The sequence below is a fragment of the Urocampus carinirostris genome, chromosome 5 (assembly GCF_059441175.1).
Source record: "Urocampus carinirostris isolate Australia breed hairy pipefish chromosome 5, RoL_Ucar_1.0, whole genome shotgun sequence".
NCBI classification, from domain to species: Eukaryota; Metazoa; Chordata; class Actinopteri; order Syngnathiformes; family Syngnathidae; genus Urocampus; species Urocampus carinirostris.
This window is the reverse complement of record NC_142353.1, coordinates 31,577,015-31,596,868: the sequence shown is the minus strand read 5'-3', so window position 1 is coordinate 31,596,868 and position 19,854 is coordinate 31,577,015. Positions and strand designations below refer to the sequence as shown.

General features: G+C 39.0%; 1 protein-coding gene across 1 annotated transcript in view; it reads left to right on the top strand.

Moving 5' to 3' along the window:
- LOC148366045 (potassium channel subfamily T member 1-like) overlaps positions 1 to 19,854 on the top strand; it is a 118,935-nt gene that overhangs the window by 4,728 nt on the left and 94,353 nt on the right. The window contains exons 2-3 of the mRNA XM_088336461.1: positions 2,993 to 3,041; positions 4,910 to 5,080. Coding sequence (XP_088192587.1) covers positions 2,993 to 3,041; positions 4,910 to 5,080 — 220 coding nt within the window. The remainder of the gene's footprint in view (positions 1 to 2,992; positions 3,042 to 4,909; positions 5,081 to 19,854) is intronic.

Here is a 19,854-nt window from a genome sequence, read left to right as displayed (position 1 = left end):
TAAATGCAGTCGCCTAGCTTGAGCAAGACGTGCTGCCTTCACGTTACGCAAACTCTGTAGGACAGTTCTTGACCTCTGGGGGGTCTGCGGGTTTTAAGTGGCGTTTATTTGGGAAGAAATGTTTCGGTGTTGTCACGGTAAAGGTGGGGGGACTAACCCACTGGAAGGGAGACAACGCCGGAGATCAAGTTTACACTGATGGGACCGCGATTAAGGACGGAGACGCAGGCAGGTAAATGAAGCAAAAACATGATCTTCTACGTTGTAACTTTGTAAACTAATTGGCCTCTTGTTGTTTTTTATTTGCTGTATACAGTTGTTGTTATTTTCTGAAATGGTCATTTTTTCTGTCTGTTTTTTTACTTTTTAAGGTCATGGGAAATATTACATTTGATATTGTGCTTCTGAATAATAGTTTTCCAAATGTGTCTTAGTGTCTTAAACGCATCACCCTTAAAGGGGCTTATTGTTGCCAAATGGTAACGGAATCCCTTATTTTGTTTTGGTTTGTTGTCATGTCAAATGCAGTTTGATCAGGGTTGTTACGGGTGATTGAAATCCTTGAAAACGCTTGAATTTTAATGTTCTGAATTTCAGTTGAAGTGCTTGTTAATGCTGGGAATTGTTGCAATGATTCTCAAGAAGTCGGCTTAAGAATGACGAATACTTATTTTATTTATTTAATCTCACTTTTGCACAATGTTGCTGTTAGTGTAATTTTATAATATACATACAACTTAGGGCACTCTATAAGCAATACCTTGTAAATTTACCTAACCAAATTTTCTTTGTTTTCATCTTATTTTCAGGTTATAAATATCCTGTTACATATATATATATATATATATATATATATATATATATATATATTCTGGACATTCATGTCTATTTTTGTTGTATACAACGTACACAACATTATCATCAACGATGTTAAAATTAAATCTATTATATTATATTATATTATTTCAAACTTGACCAAAACCACCAGACTGCTTTTATATCTGTATGTAACATCCATGCAAAACTTTTTGACATTAAATAGCGGTAGATTATATCGTGCACTCTATTTTTTTTACGGCAAAAGAACAATCTGTCTCCAGAATATTACAAATACAACATGTGCTTGATTAAAACTGGAAATTTCAAATTTTTACCAAAACATTTATCTGATGCGTTCATTGGGGCAGTTTATTTATGCATTCTTTGTTATTGCAACATCTATTGCAGCCTGGTCATCCTGGAAGGGGGATTACCTCAAGTGCAGTTTCTTTATTTTCCTCATGTTGAAGTTTTTGAGTTTTTCCATGCCCTCATGTATGTTTTAGATCAGGGCATGGTGTAATAATAATCTGTGGTTTGCAATAATATGTGGTCTGTGCAGCCCTTTGAGACTCTTTGTGATTAAGGGCTATACAAATAAACATGACTTGACATTAAGAATTTGTCTTGCTTCAAAAGAAAGCAACTATAGACTAAAATACTTGTCTAAGATTATTTTTTGCTGTTTTGAGTAACTGTAGGGAATCTGAAACCCTTTTACTTGCTGCTGCCACCTCCTGGCTTGTGTCATCAATGCAGTCAGTTTGATCATGATGCACGTGCATTTCTTATATGCGCTAAAATGGATTATTCTTTTTTTCATCTTTCTTGAGGTTTGACTTGTCCTTTGGACTGTACTTAAAACAGGCCTTTTCTTACATTCAACATTTTCATGCTACTTTAACAAACAAAGGAAGAAAAAAACATGGGGATAAGCAAGATGTCAGTCTCCAGCACTCCCCCAACCCCATTCCATTCAGACACCAAGAACATATTTTTGACTTCCCTTGTATGCCACAAATAAAGTTAAATTGACTTAATTCAGAATCTGGACAACCTCCTTCCAAAAGTTTGGAATGTCTGTGCACAGAGTCACCGTGGAAAGCATATTGGAGTGTGACATCACAGTGTGTTAGCTGGGTACACTGCAGCAGGCAGGAGAACTTTACATCAACACGGCCCAGAACATCATTGGCTGCTCTCTGCCTAGTCTAGAGGGTATAAAAAATACTTCTCTTACCCTGGCCACTACATCTTTGGCCGGATACTGGCAGGTGCTGCAGGTCTATTAAAGAAAAGACTTACCAGGTTCCTCAGAGCAATCACTGTTCGAAATATGCAGACAAAACTATGAAAAAAACCTTTTGTGTTCAATTCTCTGTGTACAGAATTCAATCGAGCAGTGCTTATGAAGAGTCCCCAGGTAAACGTGCAGTGCAGATGAAAAATTGCTACAGAAATATTTTGTTCCCATCAAAGTGGGCCGGTGAAATAGTAGTTAGCAAGTTAGCCTCGAATTTCAAAGGCTTTTCTCATCCATAATACAAGTAAGGCAAGTTTCGCAATAGGTAATTTCCATATCTTCTTTTATCATTTTTTTTTTGTGTGTGTTTTCTGGAACCAGTCGCATAATGCCTGGTTTTTCCACCTCTTGCTTTAGTTGGCTTTGTTACCCCAATACACAGTTTGCAAATCTACCATTAGACATGTACAGTAATCCCTGCTATAGTACGTCTGTTATTTCCTTGAAAACACAACAGTCAATTCTCTGTTCACCGGCATGTATATATTCTTATATAATTGCACTCTCCCTAAATAAAGCATCCAACTTACCGTGATGTCCACCCACCCCTCTTCACCTGTCTCCGGGTGCCATTAAGCCCACTCAAAGCTTCCCACGTTTTACCGTGACGGCCACTTAGAACACAAAGTTGTAATGTATTACCGAACCTGTTGTTCCCACCGTCTAGGAATTGGGAGGATTCCAAACAAAGTGCTCAGACGAATAAATCTCGTGGCTGGGCATGTAAAGCCATTTGTAAAATAGGTTTAGCGAGGCCTGGGCAGACAAAACCTGAATAAATGGCTTGAAAGTGTCTGTGATATAAAGTACTTTTCTAACAATCTTTTCCTGTTTTTCACCCTGGTGCGTCATTCCCGAATGGTCCACAAGAGGCAGCAATGAGCCCTCCACGCCGATCTTCGAGTTCCCATGGTGACAGGTAATTTTCAAGGAGTTCCTAATAGTTTCAAAATATGGCAGCAAACCATGGTATAAATGTGTTATAGCATTTGCTTTTCTTGCATTTTTCCACCGAACAACTCTGAGGATATAACTACGGTTGACTTTGCACCATAGTTTCGGGACTATGAGTTAAATTCTTTTGCGACCTATTATATGAAATGATTTATACATTGAAAATATATATGTAAAGTAATCCACTACTTTATGCTTCGTACTTAACGGTCTCAGTTAAAAATATTCTGCGATTCATTGTCACAATTGAATATTGCAGCGAGTGGGGGTCGGCAGAGTGCATTCTTGTCGGGCTTGGCGTCTCTTTTTTCCCTTTCTGTCCACCAAAAAGTGAACTGCACTCATCAGCCATAATTCAATATCCCAATCACACAATGCTGAGATTTGGACCTGCAGAAGGTATTTTGTCAGGAAGTGTGCTATTTTGGCCCACCTAAAATGAAATGCAAGGTTTTGGTAAAGAACCGTTATCCCCAGTCGACTATTGTTAAGAGCAGCGGCAGTCAGAGCACATTTTTTTCTTCAGTTTGGCTCACTAAAATGTACCAATGCCTGCCTTAAATGAACTGCACTGTTTTGGCCACAATCCATTATTCCCAGTCAACTATTTCTGGAAATTGGAGCCAAGGGAGCACATTTGTGACATGCATGGAGGCTTGTTTTGTATGTCTAAAATGAGCAGTAGCAGCGTGGCCGTGATCCATTATCCCCAGTCGACTATTGCTCTGAGAAGGAGCTGGAGGGGGCCTACTTACAGATTTCTGCATATCGTGGGATTCTGGTCCACATTAACTGTGATAAACGAGGGATTACAGTATTTTCACACACACAAACTGTATTTTTCTATACTTGAAACTTGTGTCATCTTCTATACCAGAATCTAGCTTCCTATCACACGCAGAAAAAATAGTTTTGTTCTCTGTGAAAATCTAGTTAAATCTCTTTGATGCCAAAAATTACCTTTGTTTGCGCCAAAAGATTGTCTCATCCTTTTGAATAGTTATGCTACATTGTTACACTAGCTGCAGAAATACAACTTTTACATGTGTTTTTCTACCTAACCAATTGTGAATATTTGGTCTAAGACTTATATTCTGTAAAGTACAATGTTCTTATATTTTTGGTGCATTCAATTAGGATTACATCCATGTAATTTACTAATTGAATCATCTCTGACCTGCAACTTAATGGACTTTGCCAACCTGACAAACTAATTGTGTTTTTAAATCTCTCTCTGAAGCAGGGGTGCCTGACATGGTTTCCGCGGGCACAGGTAGTTGTTTGAAAACCCCTGAGTAGCTTGCAGACCAGTTCTGATAATAGCTCACCAGTAATGTGTCATTGTGATTTTCCTAGAAATCGATTTCTAACTGCCACAAGAAACCATTGACACAATTAATTTCTTTAAATACACAGTTCAGACTCACAAAATTGCTTTTAGAATCAGCTTTTAATTTATAAATGTAAACCATTCAGGGCCTGTATACTAGGCAGATGTTTTGTTGTTTGACTAAGCCTATTTTTAATCATACTTATAACAATTACAACCTGGTAATACTATTGATAACACTGTACAAATATAGTAATAACTTTATTTTTTCAATTTGTATTTTAAGGATTAGTGACAGTCTCATTTTAAAAAAGGATGGTAAACCTTGGGTGTAGGTAAGGTACCTCACGAGAATAACCAGTAATGGATGGTTGGACAATTTTTAAATCCACAAAATCATTAAAAAAACAGTGTCAAAACACAAGTACGCTGTATATTGTATGGTAAAAAAACGTTTTTGTGCAACAACAGGCTTGCCAGTAATCTGTACTTTGCTCATCCAGCAGGCCCCCCGCTGAGAGCCTGCAAAGGAACAACAGCAGCAACTCCGGTGTTATTCTGGATATTTCGGCTCTCAAGATGGCTGAAGTGGATACTGAAGTGCCTCCTCTTCCACCACGCTATCGCTTCAGGGACCTCCTGCTGGGGGACCAGACCTTTCAGAACGATGACAGGTAGCATAAAAGTGCCTATAAGTATTTAAAGGTATTCCCAAACAGATTTCTTTTTTCAATTAGGCACAGAACGTTCAGTGTTCCTCCCCAAAGTTATGCAAATATGTTGCAAAACAATCCACGTGTCTGGGGACTCGAGAAATATATTCTCAAAGATTACCCATCTGTCTTGTTTGGGGTAGAGCTGGGATGTCATTGGAGAAACACAACACTTTCAAAACACATCATGTGAGGCCAGCACTGAAACAGGCATTGATTATAGTGAAGAGTGATTTCATACAACTAATTTCTGCTTGGAGGCCGGCGATTATGGCTTTTCAATAGTGTTTTTCGCTGTGTGTTGCTGTTAATAATAGTTTTGGTCCCGTTAGCCCCTTACTGGATGCTTTCCATGTGTTTTTTATGCTAGTTAGCTCGTTTTTGGCTGCTCACCCTTTGTTGTACCATTACTGCATTGACCTGCACAACGCCTAGGCATTTTTGACAAAAACTACGAGAACTTGTCTTAAAATACTCGTAACCACTTTGATTAATTAACACATTAACCAATATGGCAACTGGCTTGCTAGGGTGCTGGTGTTTCTCCGAGGGTGTCACAGCTCAGGATGACAAAAACAAGACACGCCATCTTCAAACTGCCTTATCTCGGAAAATAATCAAAAAATACGACAATATATCTATATATGCAAAAACGATGTACTTTACCTCACATTTGACATGTTTAAGAATTTGGGATTACCTTTAAAGGCCCTGTATGAGAATGTTTGCGTTTACCATCCGCTGCCGTGGACTTTACCCATGCTGCAGTGGCCAACGGGTTTGAATCATTGCTATAGTTTGTGAGGACAACCGGCAGATGCTGCAGGAAGCCTGGGGAGGGGCAGAGAACCAGCCAAGCGTCTAAGGCTCTCTCCGTGGTGCTGAAATAACGCCCGCAGGATAGTTTCATTGCTGCCGCAGAGCAAATGGACCGTAGTCATTCTATTGCTTTTGCCAGCTGCATCAAAACTAAAGCTGTCATGAGGCTAATTACCATGATTTTGTAACTTTTTCAACAATATGGGTGCCTCCTAATCTTATACATTGTCAGCCATTTGGATAACCCAGCAGATGTGTTGTCTGAGTTTATTGTTCAAAGTGAGTTTGTTTTCACCATCATGGAGACTGTTTTCTCTTTTGCCTCTACCTGAAAATACAGGAAACTAAGCTTTATTTATCTTTAGTGGGATGTAACTCGTGCCGATTAAGTGTAGTAGCGATGGATGCAGAGAGTGAGAGGAGACTGTGACAGTGAATTCAAATTAAATTGATTTTAAAATTCCACTTGCAAGGATTGTCATACCCCTAAAACATTGTTTTTTTTCTAATTTTCTCTTATTTTTAATAATCATCCTGATGTAACTTAAAGAGGGTAGGGATTCCTGTGCGTTTTTCATGTTTTTAATATTCACAAACTTCATTTCCATAGTTAGCATTTTTTTCCGATTCCATTTTGCATCATTGCATAGCAAATAAATGCAGTGTAAAGACACCAAATTGTTCTGACAACTCACAACGTTTTTAGGATTCAAAAGATATTCTGAACTAATTTAAAATAAAATATTTTATGGGAGATAATCCAGCCAATGGCATAGTGGCATTTTCATGATGCTGTGACACAAAACAATTTTATATGATGTTGACCAATGGCAGGCAAGTGTCTAAGAGATGTAACTACATACACACTCACACTGCATATATTAAAGGGAACGCAAAATAATCAGCTATAGATGTCTTATAGTGGAGAAAAGGTCATGTTCCACACCATATCGTGAAAACGTCATGTTACTGTATCCCAAAGCTTTACTGTGGAATGCATTTAACTTTTCTCATATACGTATTTCAACTTGCAAAGGAATTTGACTTTCTAACTGGGTTTATTTGTTTTGTCTTTTTTGTTATTTTTAAATGAATTCTAAAAGGACGTTTGTATCCATGCCATTATTTGGAATCATCTGTTTAGAATTTTAGCATGTAAGAAACCTAGCCCTTTCTCACCATTGTGTGAGCTTTGGTAATGCAGCTAATTTGAATTGCTGTACTTTTCTATAGCAGGTATAATTTAAATGCCAAACTCAACGGGCAGCACATTGTCTATTTTATCTTGCCCACCTCAGGCCTCCGTTTTCTTGTGGGTGTAGCAATATCTCGGCAATAAATCAATAGCATTGTATAGGCGCCCGCTGTGCATTGAAATTAGCTCATTGATTGAGCGTATGTGTGAACGGCAGGATTTTTCCCGCGACTCGTTGTCGATACTCAACATTGATGAGTTTGGGGTGTCATGATTGTAAATAAGAGATTCTACTTTGTCGCAGTCATTGGCCGTTCAGTCCTGACTTTTCTCTGTTGTTTCTGGCTGCGCTTGTGCTTGGTTATAGTGGCTTGCTATTCTGACTGAGATCTTCTTCAAGGGTAAATATTTTGTTTACGCTGATAAAATACAGTTGACTCTTAAGCTATGACATCAATGAGTCCCGAAGTGACAATAGCAAAGTAAATTGCTGTACTGCCAGGAATAGAAAGCTATGTTAATAAGCTAATTGGTCTCAAAAACCCCGGCACCTTAGGTGTATTCTTTATACATAAAGGGTTCATAAAGGTGCTTGAAATCCTTAAAAATGCTTGAATTTTAATGTTATGTTTTCAAGTATTGGAAAGTGTTTGAATTCTGGGTGAAGTGCTTGTTAATGATTGAAATTGTTGCCATGTTTCTCAACAAGTATGCTTAAAAATGACGCTGACACTGCGCTCCGCTGGCTTCACTTTGCCATTGCCCATGAAGGATAATTGCCCTCTAGGGGTCACCCCCACGAGGACAGGTGCATGGTACACCTAAATAGGGCACTATAAAATAAGTACAACAATTTCGTAGCAATTATGTACATTCATTATGGGCCATACAAAAATTCAATGTAGCATTTCCCAGTTATATTGTCTGATAGGAAGAACATCCTGCAACAGAAAATGTAAGTTAAATATTACCCAACACCAATATGGAGAAAGATCTGTCTCAGAAATAAATATATTTGGGAATTAATCAAAAGCTAGAAACATAATTTGATCAATCTACACACAGGATTAAAAACTGCATATATAAATCGCAGATAGATTTGTGGCTTTGCAAAATACCTGATTCACACAGTATTTCTTATTTTAATGGTGCTGGTGAAATTTGAAAATTGCCTTTGAAAGTCGTTAAAAGAGCTTAAAATTGGCCTTGAAAAGGGTTTACAAACCCTGTACATATTAAACTTTAGAAACAAAATTGTAGATAGTAGTACTTCTTTAATTTATTATATCTATACTGTATATTTATAAATAAATAACTTCCAAAAAATAAAAGCATATATTAAGAAAAATTTAAATTTGATGTACTTTTGGTGTGATGCGACTTCAGCTGTTGGAGTTGTTGGGTGGATGCAAAACGGGAAGAAACAGCAGAATAAAGTTGAACAATTTTTCGAAGCTTTCACTTGGGAGGATTGTCATGCCCTTAAAACATGTTGTTGCTTTAATTAATTCCTTATTCGTGATTATTAACAATCACAACTTTAGTTTATATTGTTATGTTTTTGCTTTTCCATTTGGCATCACTGCAAGTCCTGGGACCCGTAGCAAACAAAAAATACTTGTAGAGACTTTTAAGCACACGAGATTTTGAACTGAATGTAAAAAAAAGGCTCTGGGGAAGAAGTTCAGCCAATAGCATATCGGTATCTTTATGATGCCGTGACACCAACCAATAGCAGGCATCTTTTTTGACGTTGACTAGCAAAGATTAGCAAAGAGGTATCTTAGAGAATAATGGCGCATGTTATTTGCACAGTCACTCGCACAAACAATGCGTATGTATGAGTATAAATTTTGTACCATTTTTGGGCACGCGAAATAATTTGTTGTTGATATTGTAAAGTACGGAAAATGTGTTAACGAGCGGTTAGAACAAAACATCCTATTCCACACGGTGAAGAGAAAACATCCTAAGGCGGGGTCACCTTACAAGCATGGAAATATCGCAACTTTTGGAGAAATTCACTGTTTTGAATCTCAAAAAGCTTTAATACACATATTCATCAAAGATCTGATGGCCATTTGACAGCATTCTTAATTAACATAACATTAAAAGTTAACAAAGGAGAAGGATGATTTGAGATGAGTCAGCGGACCAGCGTCTGACCTGCAGCATGTCAACCCCTGCATTTACCAGCTGGCAGAGATGGGAAGCAGCGTCGTGGCCGTCATAGACTTTCTGGACTAGTTTACAGGCTGGGGGCGTCGTTGGTGTCATGCTCTTTCCGGACATCTTCAACATCTTACCTAATGTTTACTATTCTGTGTACAGTAATGCTAATTGTAATTCACCCTGGTCAATCCTGGAAGGGGGATTACCACATGTGAGGTCCTTTCTCAAGGTTTATCACACTGAGGTTTTTGAGTTGTTCCTTGCCCGCATGCTGGTTTAAGATCAGGTAATTGTGTAATTTTGTAATTGTAATCCTGTGCAGTCCTTTGAGACATTTTTGTGATTAAGGGCTATATAAATAAATTTGACTTGACTTGAAACACATGGCTATAAAACATCTGTTGCAAGCATGCAGTCAAGAGTTTAATGAAATAGCAATACAATATAGCTTACATGTAAAATTTAATGTATGGTGGTAAAAATAATACAATATAGTAAGAAAGCCCATGAAAATGTTTTAAAACCATTTATTTTTCACACGTGAGACAGTAGAAGTGCTCTATGTATCTTTTGGGATCATCCTAGCCTAACTGTTACCCTTGTTGGGAGAAGGCTAGTAGAGAATAAATCACCACAGTAACTAAGCCGAGCTAAATTTAACCTGCTTTCTTGTAAGCGACTGGAGGCTAAATTCAGCCGAGGTAATAAACATATTTATATTTTGTGGGGTTCTACAGTGTACATGTAGATATCTTCTCCACACCCTTCTCACCTCTAAAACCACCGACCCATTTGCATGCCTGGTATAAAGTTTCACTCCTCGACATGGACACCATTTATTTTTTGTTTTCCTCTAAGTCACAGTAAGAAGCAAAATAAGCATAAAGGCCATCAGAGAACCAACATGTTTAGTTGAATCCTTTCAATAATTCACAAAGGCAATCTCTACCATGGTATGTTTACATTTTGTTGAATATGCACAACTGCACATAGAGTCTACATTTTCTTCCCCTGAAATGAAATGCATATGAAGATTGTAGAGTAATAGTCCTCATAACGTTGCTGTAATTGCTGGCTGCTTTTGTGAGCCACAGAGTACACGGAGTAAATGATGTCGCTGAGCTTTAGGGACCCACCGTTAGTCGTTCTGCTGTATCCTCACGCTTTGTGATCTTGATTATTTCCAATGCTGAAGTTTCGTCAAGTGAAAAGCCTGGAAACAAATGAGCCCCCAGAGGGACATGCTCAGCCTCTCCCTCGCTGTCTTGATGGCCTTTGGCGTCTGCTTGCTTACATTTGTCATATACGGGCTGGCTGTAACATTCAAGTACCGCAGCGGGCTGAAGCATTGAAGCAGTAATGATGTTCATATTATTGGGTAAGAGAAGTCCAGCTAACGAGGAGTCTTGTTTATAGAATGAAGCACAGTTTGTTGCATATTAAGCATCGAGTAATGGCATGTTTAAAACCGCTATGTGGAACATGGGCCATGCAATATGTTGGAATAGCTGTTGACATGTCTGCTTCACTGTCAGGTTTAGAATTAGATTCTCCAGATACTTGCATAATGTGTTTGGTTGGCTAGTTTAAAACTTAAATTTCTAGAAGAACGGATTATTTAGTATAGACCAGAGAGAGAGAGAGAGAGAGGGAGAGATTCTTTACGAGGTACACCTGGCTTTGGCAACATCAAGTGGTCACATTTCAAAGTTCAGTTCGTTTTTCTCCTGTGCTTCTCTCGGGCGTTGTCTCGTGGGCCAGACTCAATCCCTTGGCGTGCTTAATCCGGCCCAGGTGCCGCATGTTTGGCACTGATGTCAGTCAATACTATCAACTGCATATGTCCTGGAATTGGTTGGTATTAGAATTGAGGAATTTGGTTATTTCTCAAATCTCAATTTAGATAAGTCATTGTACAACAAAATGTTAATTACTATGACAACTTAGAGCGACACTTTAAACTCAAATTCGTTCCCTCTACTTCTTGACTGAAAGCGTTTTCAGATTGTCTTTTTAGAATGGAAAATTAATCAATTTAGTATGATTTACTGCGAAGCCCTACTTCCTGAAATGTGTAAATACAATTATTGATGGTTTATGCAATTCCTTACTTCCGAACCAAGTGTGTTGCGGGCCAAGCAGCAAGACAGATATGACACGTGAAAAGAATGTCTTCATGTAATGTAGGTGTCCCATTTCTGTTGTCATAACAACCGGTGACAGCTGTGCAAACAATGCTGAGACATACAAAAATATACAAATACAGTAGCCCATCGGGATACGACAATGATCCATTCTGACGTGGGGATAGCAACGTGAATTTGCCGTTTATCATATGACTTATAGTGCTTATTTGTAATACACAGTGCCATGAAAAAGGATTTGCCCTCTTTCTGATCTGTGTTTTTTGCATATTCATCACTCACAAACGTTTCAGATCATCAAACCAACTAATATCACACAGAGAAATCCCAAGGGAATACAAAATGCAGCTTTAAAATGTTGATTCCAATTTTTAAGACCCCAAAAAATCAACCTATGTGGAAAAGTAATTGTCCCCTGAACCTGCGAGCTGGGCCACCTTTAGCATCAATAACAGATATAAAACGTTTACAAAAATTGGTAACGAGTCTTTAACATCGCTGTGGAGAAGTTTTGGCTCACTCTTCTTTGCAAAATTGTTTTAAATCTGCCATATTAGAGTGTTTTCTAGCCTGAAATGCCCGTTCAAGGTGACTCCACAGCATCTCAATTGGATTTATATCAGGATTTTGACTTGGCAACTCCAGAACGTAGATTTTGTATATTGTGAGCCATCCAAAAGTGGACTTGCTGGTGTTAGTTTTGGATCATTGTTCTGCTGGATCTGTTTGGGGCGGCATTAGCTCAGGAGTTAAAGCGCTTGTCTTGAGTTCTAGAGGTCGCAGGTTCGATTCCCGGCTCCTCCGTGTTATATGTCAGTGTCCTTGAGCAAGCCACTGAATCCCTAATGCCCCTGATGAGCAGGTAGTTGCCCTGCATGGCTGACGTCGCTATCGGTTAGTTGGTGTGTGTAAAAGGGAAAGTGTGAAGCACATTGTAAAGCACTTTAGGAGGTCTTCATTGACTTGAAAATGCAGACCGTTTACATTTGCTCCATGATCCTCTCCTACTTGTGAGGATTGAGGGCTGGAGAAAGAGACGGAGAAAGAGAGACAGAAAGAAAGAGAGACTTACAAACAAAAATGGAAAAGAGAAAACAATGATAGAGCAGGTGTTGTGGAATGTGGATAATAACTAATGATAGGTATGTAGGCATCTGGTGAAGGTCATGGGATGATGTTGTTGCAAGAGGTCTAGCTTCCACTACATTCAGACCTCTTTCCTGCAGTGCACTCATAACACCATCCATCTACATCAATCGCGGCCTTCCTCTTGGTCTCCTTCCATTTACTTCTTCTCTGTAGATCGTCCTCAACATTCGCTCCTCATCCATTCTCTCCATGTGTCCAAACCAACCAAGTACTCTCTTATCCACACGCTTGCTCAGTTCCACTTCTACTCCAGTTCTATCCAATCTTGTCACTCCTAACACACTCCTTAAACACTTCATCTCAAAAACATTTAATTTCCTTCTCAAATCTGCGTTCAGGCTCCAAGTCTCTGCACCATACAACACAATCGGAAGCTGTTGTGGAATGTGGATGATAACTAATGATAAGTATGTAGGCATCTGGTGAAGGTCGTGGGATGACGTTGTTGCAAGACATTCAACATTGGCTTTTATAGTGTTCTCAAATAAAGTTAAGATATCTCGTGAAGGTCCCGGCTCCTTCAGCATATCAGCTTGTGACCTCTTGCAACAACGTCATCCCACGACCTTCACCAGATGCCTACATACTTATCATTAGTTATTATCCACATTCCACAACACAGGAAAGACAGAAATACAAAGGGCAAGTAATTGAGGAAAAAATATAGAGAAATAGAAAAAAATGAGTTTAAGGGAACAAGAGAGATAAAGAAAGAAAATAGAAAGAAAGAAAGAAAGAAATAGAGACAGTAAAATACAGCCACAGTTGCTTTGGAATAGCGCCTGGCTTTGGCAAAATCAAGTGGGCGTATTTAAAACGGCATCCTATTTTTCTCTAGCCCTTCTCTCAGCACTGTCTCGGATCAGGCCTGCCATGGGATTGAATCTGGCTTGCGTGCTTCATGTTTGAAACCACCCTCCTAAAAGAAAAAAATAATAGTTGAATTTGAGCCATAACTTAATGTTTGATGTATGCAAGATAAAGTTCCACACGGCTTTGAAAAGAAAAGGTTGACTTGTCACAGATGTCTGTACATTCACCACTCAATGCCCAACACACGAATCACTGCTGCCTTGCAGCAGTCACCTAAACGCTGAGGCGGGGGCCCTTTACAGTGACGAGCATGCGGGGGCTTTAATCAAATAGGTGCTAAAATAGCACCCAACTGTAGGACCAGAAATTGAAGGATTTGGAAAATAAGCAGAGCTTCACAGTGAATGTGTAGTGCAAGTGCGCATATTTCAAGTCGGTTAATCCATCCATCCATTATCTGCACCGCTTCTCCTCAGTAGGGTCGCTGGAGTGCTGGTGCCAATCCCAGCCATCTTTGGGCAGTGGGCGGGTGGGCTCGTCTCCCTTCCTCAGGGTTTGTACGGGTGCCTCAAAATACTTAAACATTTCTTGAATTCCTATTCGTGTTTTCAAGGTTTGAAAGGTGTTTGACTTTTGGATAATGAGCTTGGATGATTAAAATTGTTGCAATGTATCTTAGAAGTCCGACTCAATCGACGACGCATTACATTGTAAAAAATAAAACAAGTCCGCGTAAAAATTACGCTAACATTGCTCTCTGGTGGCTTCGCTTTACCATTGCGTTTCTACTTTACTTGTGATCAACGGCAGCTGTTATTAGTTTGCATGTTATGTGAAGTGTCATTATCCCTTAAATGTTGCACCCGATGGAGAGAAAACAGAAAATACAAAAAATGGCTAAAATGTGGAACAAATCCATGCACGACATGCTGCAAGGTAAACAAAACAAAAAAAGATCTAACTTCACAATGGGTGGGATTTATCTCAAACAAATATATTCGCAATTTACTCAAGATGGAAAAAAAATCCTCTGCCTTAATAAATGCACAGTCAAGATAAAAATATGACATGTAGATCAACACCGGATTTATTCATTTTAATGGTATTAAAGAAATTGGAAAATTGGCTTTAAAAGTCCTTAAAAATGCATGAAAAGGGTGTATGAACCCTGTACAATACCTTAGTTCACACATAAGTTTAACTTTGGAAGAATTTACTACAAGAGAAACAAGAACATTTTATACAACACAAACCAAAGTGAGAAGGCAGCAACTAGGTTTTCAACAGTAGGTCCCCTTCAGTAAATGATAGCTGTCTGTCTAATATTTGGCTTAGGATTCATCAAATTTCTGGTTCTTTTTCCTTCAGGCAGTGCTCTGTGACCTCAAATAGGGCTACAAGACTGATTTTCGCTCGATTTCTTATTTTAATGGTACTAGATCCATTGGAAATTGTGCTTTGAAGATCCTTAAAAAGTCTTTGAATTTGGCCATGGAAAAGGTGGACGGAGCATCCTCGCTTGATCTCAAGTATTTCAGGGCTAGAATGACCGTGTGATCCTTACAGAAAGTGATGTTTTTTGTAGGCTAGTGATAGGCGGTGTGTGTTTGCCTATGTTTGCACCTTGGCTTTTCTGATTATACCTGGAAGAGTGCATGGTTTTATTTCTCAGCGCGTCAGCCATAAAAAGAGGGCTAGTCTCAGCCACTGTCAGAAATAGAAATAAACCACTTCTACATCCTGAGAGGCACAAAAAAACCACAAAGAACTGTGGCTGGCAAATTATATCCATCCATCTTTTCCTCTCTGCTTATAGTCTTGCCCCCTCCTCGCTATTTGGTTGAGACAGCACACAGAAGGGAGAGACGACAAAATGAGCAGCGTTAATTGGCCACTAAATCACCTTTTACCACCTCCATGGAGTTGAGAAGCTATCTATGGAACGGTTGAGCCAGCAATGAAACCTGCAACTGTAGAGAGCAGCAGTGTCGTGTCGTGAAATGTTTAATGTAATGCAAACACACAATCCATTCTAGACCCTGGTTGAATTTAAGAGGTGTGTATTTTCACAGTATTCCCTTGTTTTTCGTGGTTAATCTGTTCCATAACCTACCGTGTTAAGTGAATTTCTGCAAAGTAGGAACCCTATACATACACTGTGCATGACCTACTATATAATCTATATACAGTGTATATAACAGTCTATATAATATATTTAGCGTGCTATAGCATGGCACAGAGCAAAACATGTGCAGTCACATTTTTCCTCATCCTGTTTTGTTGCTGCAAAACACTCTGGACTTGTATTACAGAGATGAATGATACAGGCAAACGGCTTATTTATTGAAATGAACAAATGTATTTTTATTGGTTTCTCTGAAATATTTCCATTTTATTTTCTGGCGACATACCACAATTGTATCCATCCATTTATACTTTAATCCCATGCTCCTGGTAAGTTACGTACGAGGAAATTGTCTAAACAGATTTATGAAAAAATATACATATCACGGTTCTTGGATACCTTAACTGCCAGGGTCGTAGGGGAAGCACTTCCCCGTTGTGTGTCTTGGACAAGTACAGCTTGGCGTCGCCCATCCCTTTCCAAGGCCAGTTTTTAGGTAAGGGTTTGCTCCCCCACATGAAACAGATAGCACTGGCTTCCATAGTTAGAGGTAGCAAGAAAAGCCAACTGATCTGACTGTGGTACAGCATTCTCATCATTTGGTCACTGTTCTTTTCCAGTGTAAAACGTCAATCCCCTCTTCAGAAATTTGCTGGACCTCAGCTATTTCATATGTAAATATTGTATTTCAGTTCATATTCGTCTATTAATAGGTTTTCTTTCACCAAATTGGTTTTAAAAGACTCAAAGTTATATATTGTGGCCCCTTTTTAAGCACAGAATGTTTTCATATGCATTAAAAAATGCAAACGATTTTTCTTAAGCATGCTGTTTGGTAAGAAAAACATTTGATAAAGAAAATAAAGACGTGATTTAAAATACATTTTACATTATTTGAATGTACACAATGCAAAATCAATGTTTTACGAAAAATACATTTTGTGGACACTAGACAAGAGTGGCAACAAAAAAGCATTTTAATTCTAAGTTTTAGTACTTTTTTTAGGGTTCTTATAGGTGCTTGAAATCCTTAAATTCTTGACTTTTTATGATGTGATTGAAAGTGACTGAATTTTGGGTGAAGTGCTTGTAAATGCTTGAACTTGTTGCCTTGTTTCTCAACAAGTCTGCTAGAAATGACACCTACAATGTTCTCCCTGGTGGCTTCGTTTCGCCATTTAAATTATTTTCCCCTCGTGATTAACTGCAGCTGGCGTTAGTTTGTATAGCATTGTCCTATGACGCTTAATCGCTCTCTATGGATGTGACACTTAAACTGGCAATATGAAATGTGTATAAGTACAAGGATTATGAATCAAATATGGACATTTATTATGAACAATGCAAAAAATGAAGGTTTCCCAGTCCTTCCTGCAACTGAAAATGTAAGCTACATACTTATCATTGTATTTATCATTTTTAGCGAACACCTATACGAGTAGAGATTTTTCTCAAAAAACAAAACAATTACACTGGCTATTTACTAATTATGATATTTCTTAATAAATGCCCACGCAAGATTAAAAATCGCTTATGGAAAATTCGTGATTTACACTGGAATTTTTTTAGTACTGTAAAAATTGGGAAACTGGCTTTAAAAGTCTTAAAAGGTGCTTGAGTTAGGACATGAAAAGGTGTATGAACACTATAATTTAAAGATGATGTCTTCAGTGGGCCAATTAAAAAAAACAGGGCGGGCCCAATAAGGCTTGTGGGCTGTAGTTGGTCCACCCTTTCTCTAAAATCATACTAAATAGTTAAACCTTTCTACAGTGGAACCTCGGTTCTCGACCATAATCCGTTCCAGAACCCTGTTCGAAAACCGATTTGTTCGATCACCGAAAGCATTTTTCCCATTTAAAATAATGTAAATCGTTTTAATCCGTTCCAACACCCTGAATGTTTACCTTGAATGTTTAACGTAAAGCTAACCCAGGCTAATCGTACGTTCGCGTTATCGTAATCTTCCGTACAAAAGATTACGCTAACATGAACGTGTAAAAATAAAAAAATCAGGTCGTTTACACGTCATTTAGCACCCGGGTCTCCACAAAAAGTGGTGAGCGGTTAAAGGATAAAGAAAATAATTATAAATAGGATTTCTTACCTTTGTGGTGGTCTGCAGAAGCCATGCTCTATTCCCTCGAAAGAAGGGAAACTCGCACACCTTCTTCATTTTGCTATTAATTCTTTCTTAAATGCAATAGTTGTACGCACTACTCTTCTTTTTTCACCTGTAGCAACTTGCTGCTTGCACCGACCTTCTTCGGAGGCATAATTAGGGGCTAAAACACTCCGTTCACCGATATTAAAAGCGTATAGAAGTGCACACGCACGTCATAACAGTTCTTCACGAGGGGTGGGGGCAATCTACACAATCTACACCCGTACGCTGCTCAGCATCGCACCCTAGCGTACCGGCGTTCGAACTCCGATTTTTTTGAACGAAAAGCGAAGCAAGAATTTCTCAAAATTTTGGGTCGAGAACCAATTTTTTCGAACTGAGAGGCGTTCGAAAACTGAGGTTCCACTGTACTACCTTTTCGGTGGTCAGCAGAAGGCGCAGGTGGACGGTGGGGAGAGAAAAATCATCAAACGTTTTTCAACCTCTTCCAAAACTTGCGGCCGTTGCTTGCTTATAGCACTCACTCCCTTTGCCACATCACTAGATTTCACAGCCTCCTTATTCTTTAATATCGTACTGATCGTACATTTAGCCATGCTGTATTCCCTAGCAAGATCAGACACTCGCACAACTCCTTCATATTTTGCTATTATTTCTTTCTTAAATGCAATAGTTGTACGCACTACTTTTCTTTTTTTCACCTGTAGCAACTTTGCTGCTTGCACTGACTTTCTTTGGAGGCATAATAAGGGGCTAAAACACGCGTACACCGCTCAGCATCGCACCCTAGCGTACGCACTCACGCATTACCGGCGATCGAAGCAAGAATTTCTAAAAAATTTTGGTCGGACTCCGATTTGTTCGAAATGAGAGGCGTTCGAAAACCGAGGTTCCACTGTATATAATTGCCACGCAGCGAGATGACCTGTCCGATACTTGTTTCGTTTTTTTTACCATTTCCCTAAAACTTCTGACATGTTTGACAGACTCAGCGTTGTTAGCAGGGACAGGCACATTTCTGCTTAACCGAGTTTGCACTTTGGACCGTTGATGGGATCGAGTGGGTGGCCGACACTTGGGGACACTCGACTCGAGAACGGCTGTTTGTCTGCGATGTGCTCTCAGATTGTTATTGCTCCTGCAAAGTGCAGGCGGCGATGATTTTCCTTCACCGCTTCCTCACATTCCATGGGGGTCACAACATGTTGTGAGAACGATTAGGATTTGGGATTACATGCATACAGTGCCTTTTGAAAGTATTACCCCTCCCCCAATCCTCCCTCCCAAGACCTTTGTGACATATGGCCGTATTTCAGGCACCAAACTTATTGATAAAAAACTCAACATATTTTCTAAGAAGCAACAACATGTGAGACACAATTGTGAAAAGAAAGCATATTGATTCAACATTTTTTGCCTTAGGGGAAAAGTATGTGTTGGAATATAATTGGCCCCCTTCGAGTTATGACTTTGTACAACCTCGAATGCTGCAATCTCATGGTTATGTCTCTATACGTTTAGCACATCTTGAAACAGAAATATTTCCCCATTTTTACTTGAAAAAAAACAGCTCAAGTCCCTTAAGGTTTAATGACGATCGTTTGTATTATATATATATACCGGAGCCATATCTCCCTAGTGGTAGGTGGCTAGAGTCAAGACCACATAAACATTTCTGACTCTTTCTGGGAGATTGATACAGAGGAGGGGATTCCCAGCCGCTTCGCTGATGACGATTGTTTGTACACAGAATTTATCAAATATTTCCACTAATGCTCTACAGCAGGGGTGGCAAACAAGTTTGACTCAAAGAGCCGAAATTTTTAACTGTGAGAGTCAAACCACACCACACACTGACCTGCCATGACAGACAGACGCACACAAACACACACAATTAAAAACATATTATTTCCCATAACACATAACATAACACATAACACTATTTCCGTTTCACTTTGTATTTTGCCATTTTGACCATGAGGGTAACAGTCTGCACGCTCATGAAATGTTTACTTAATTTCCCCGCATTAGATGAGGATAAGCGGTACGGCTGATGAGATGAGATGAGATGAGACGTAACCTACGCAGATGATTGGCAGTCAGTTATGTGTCCGGAGAAGCATAAACACAACAAAACACTCCTCTCCTTACAATACAACAAGTATTGTTCTTGTGTTGATTTCAAGGAAAATG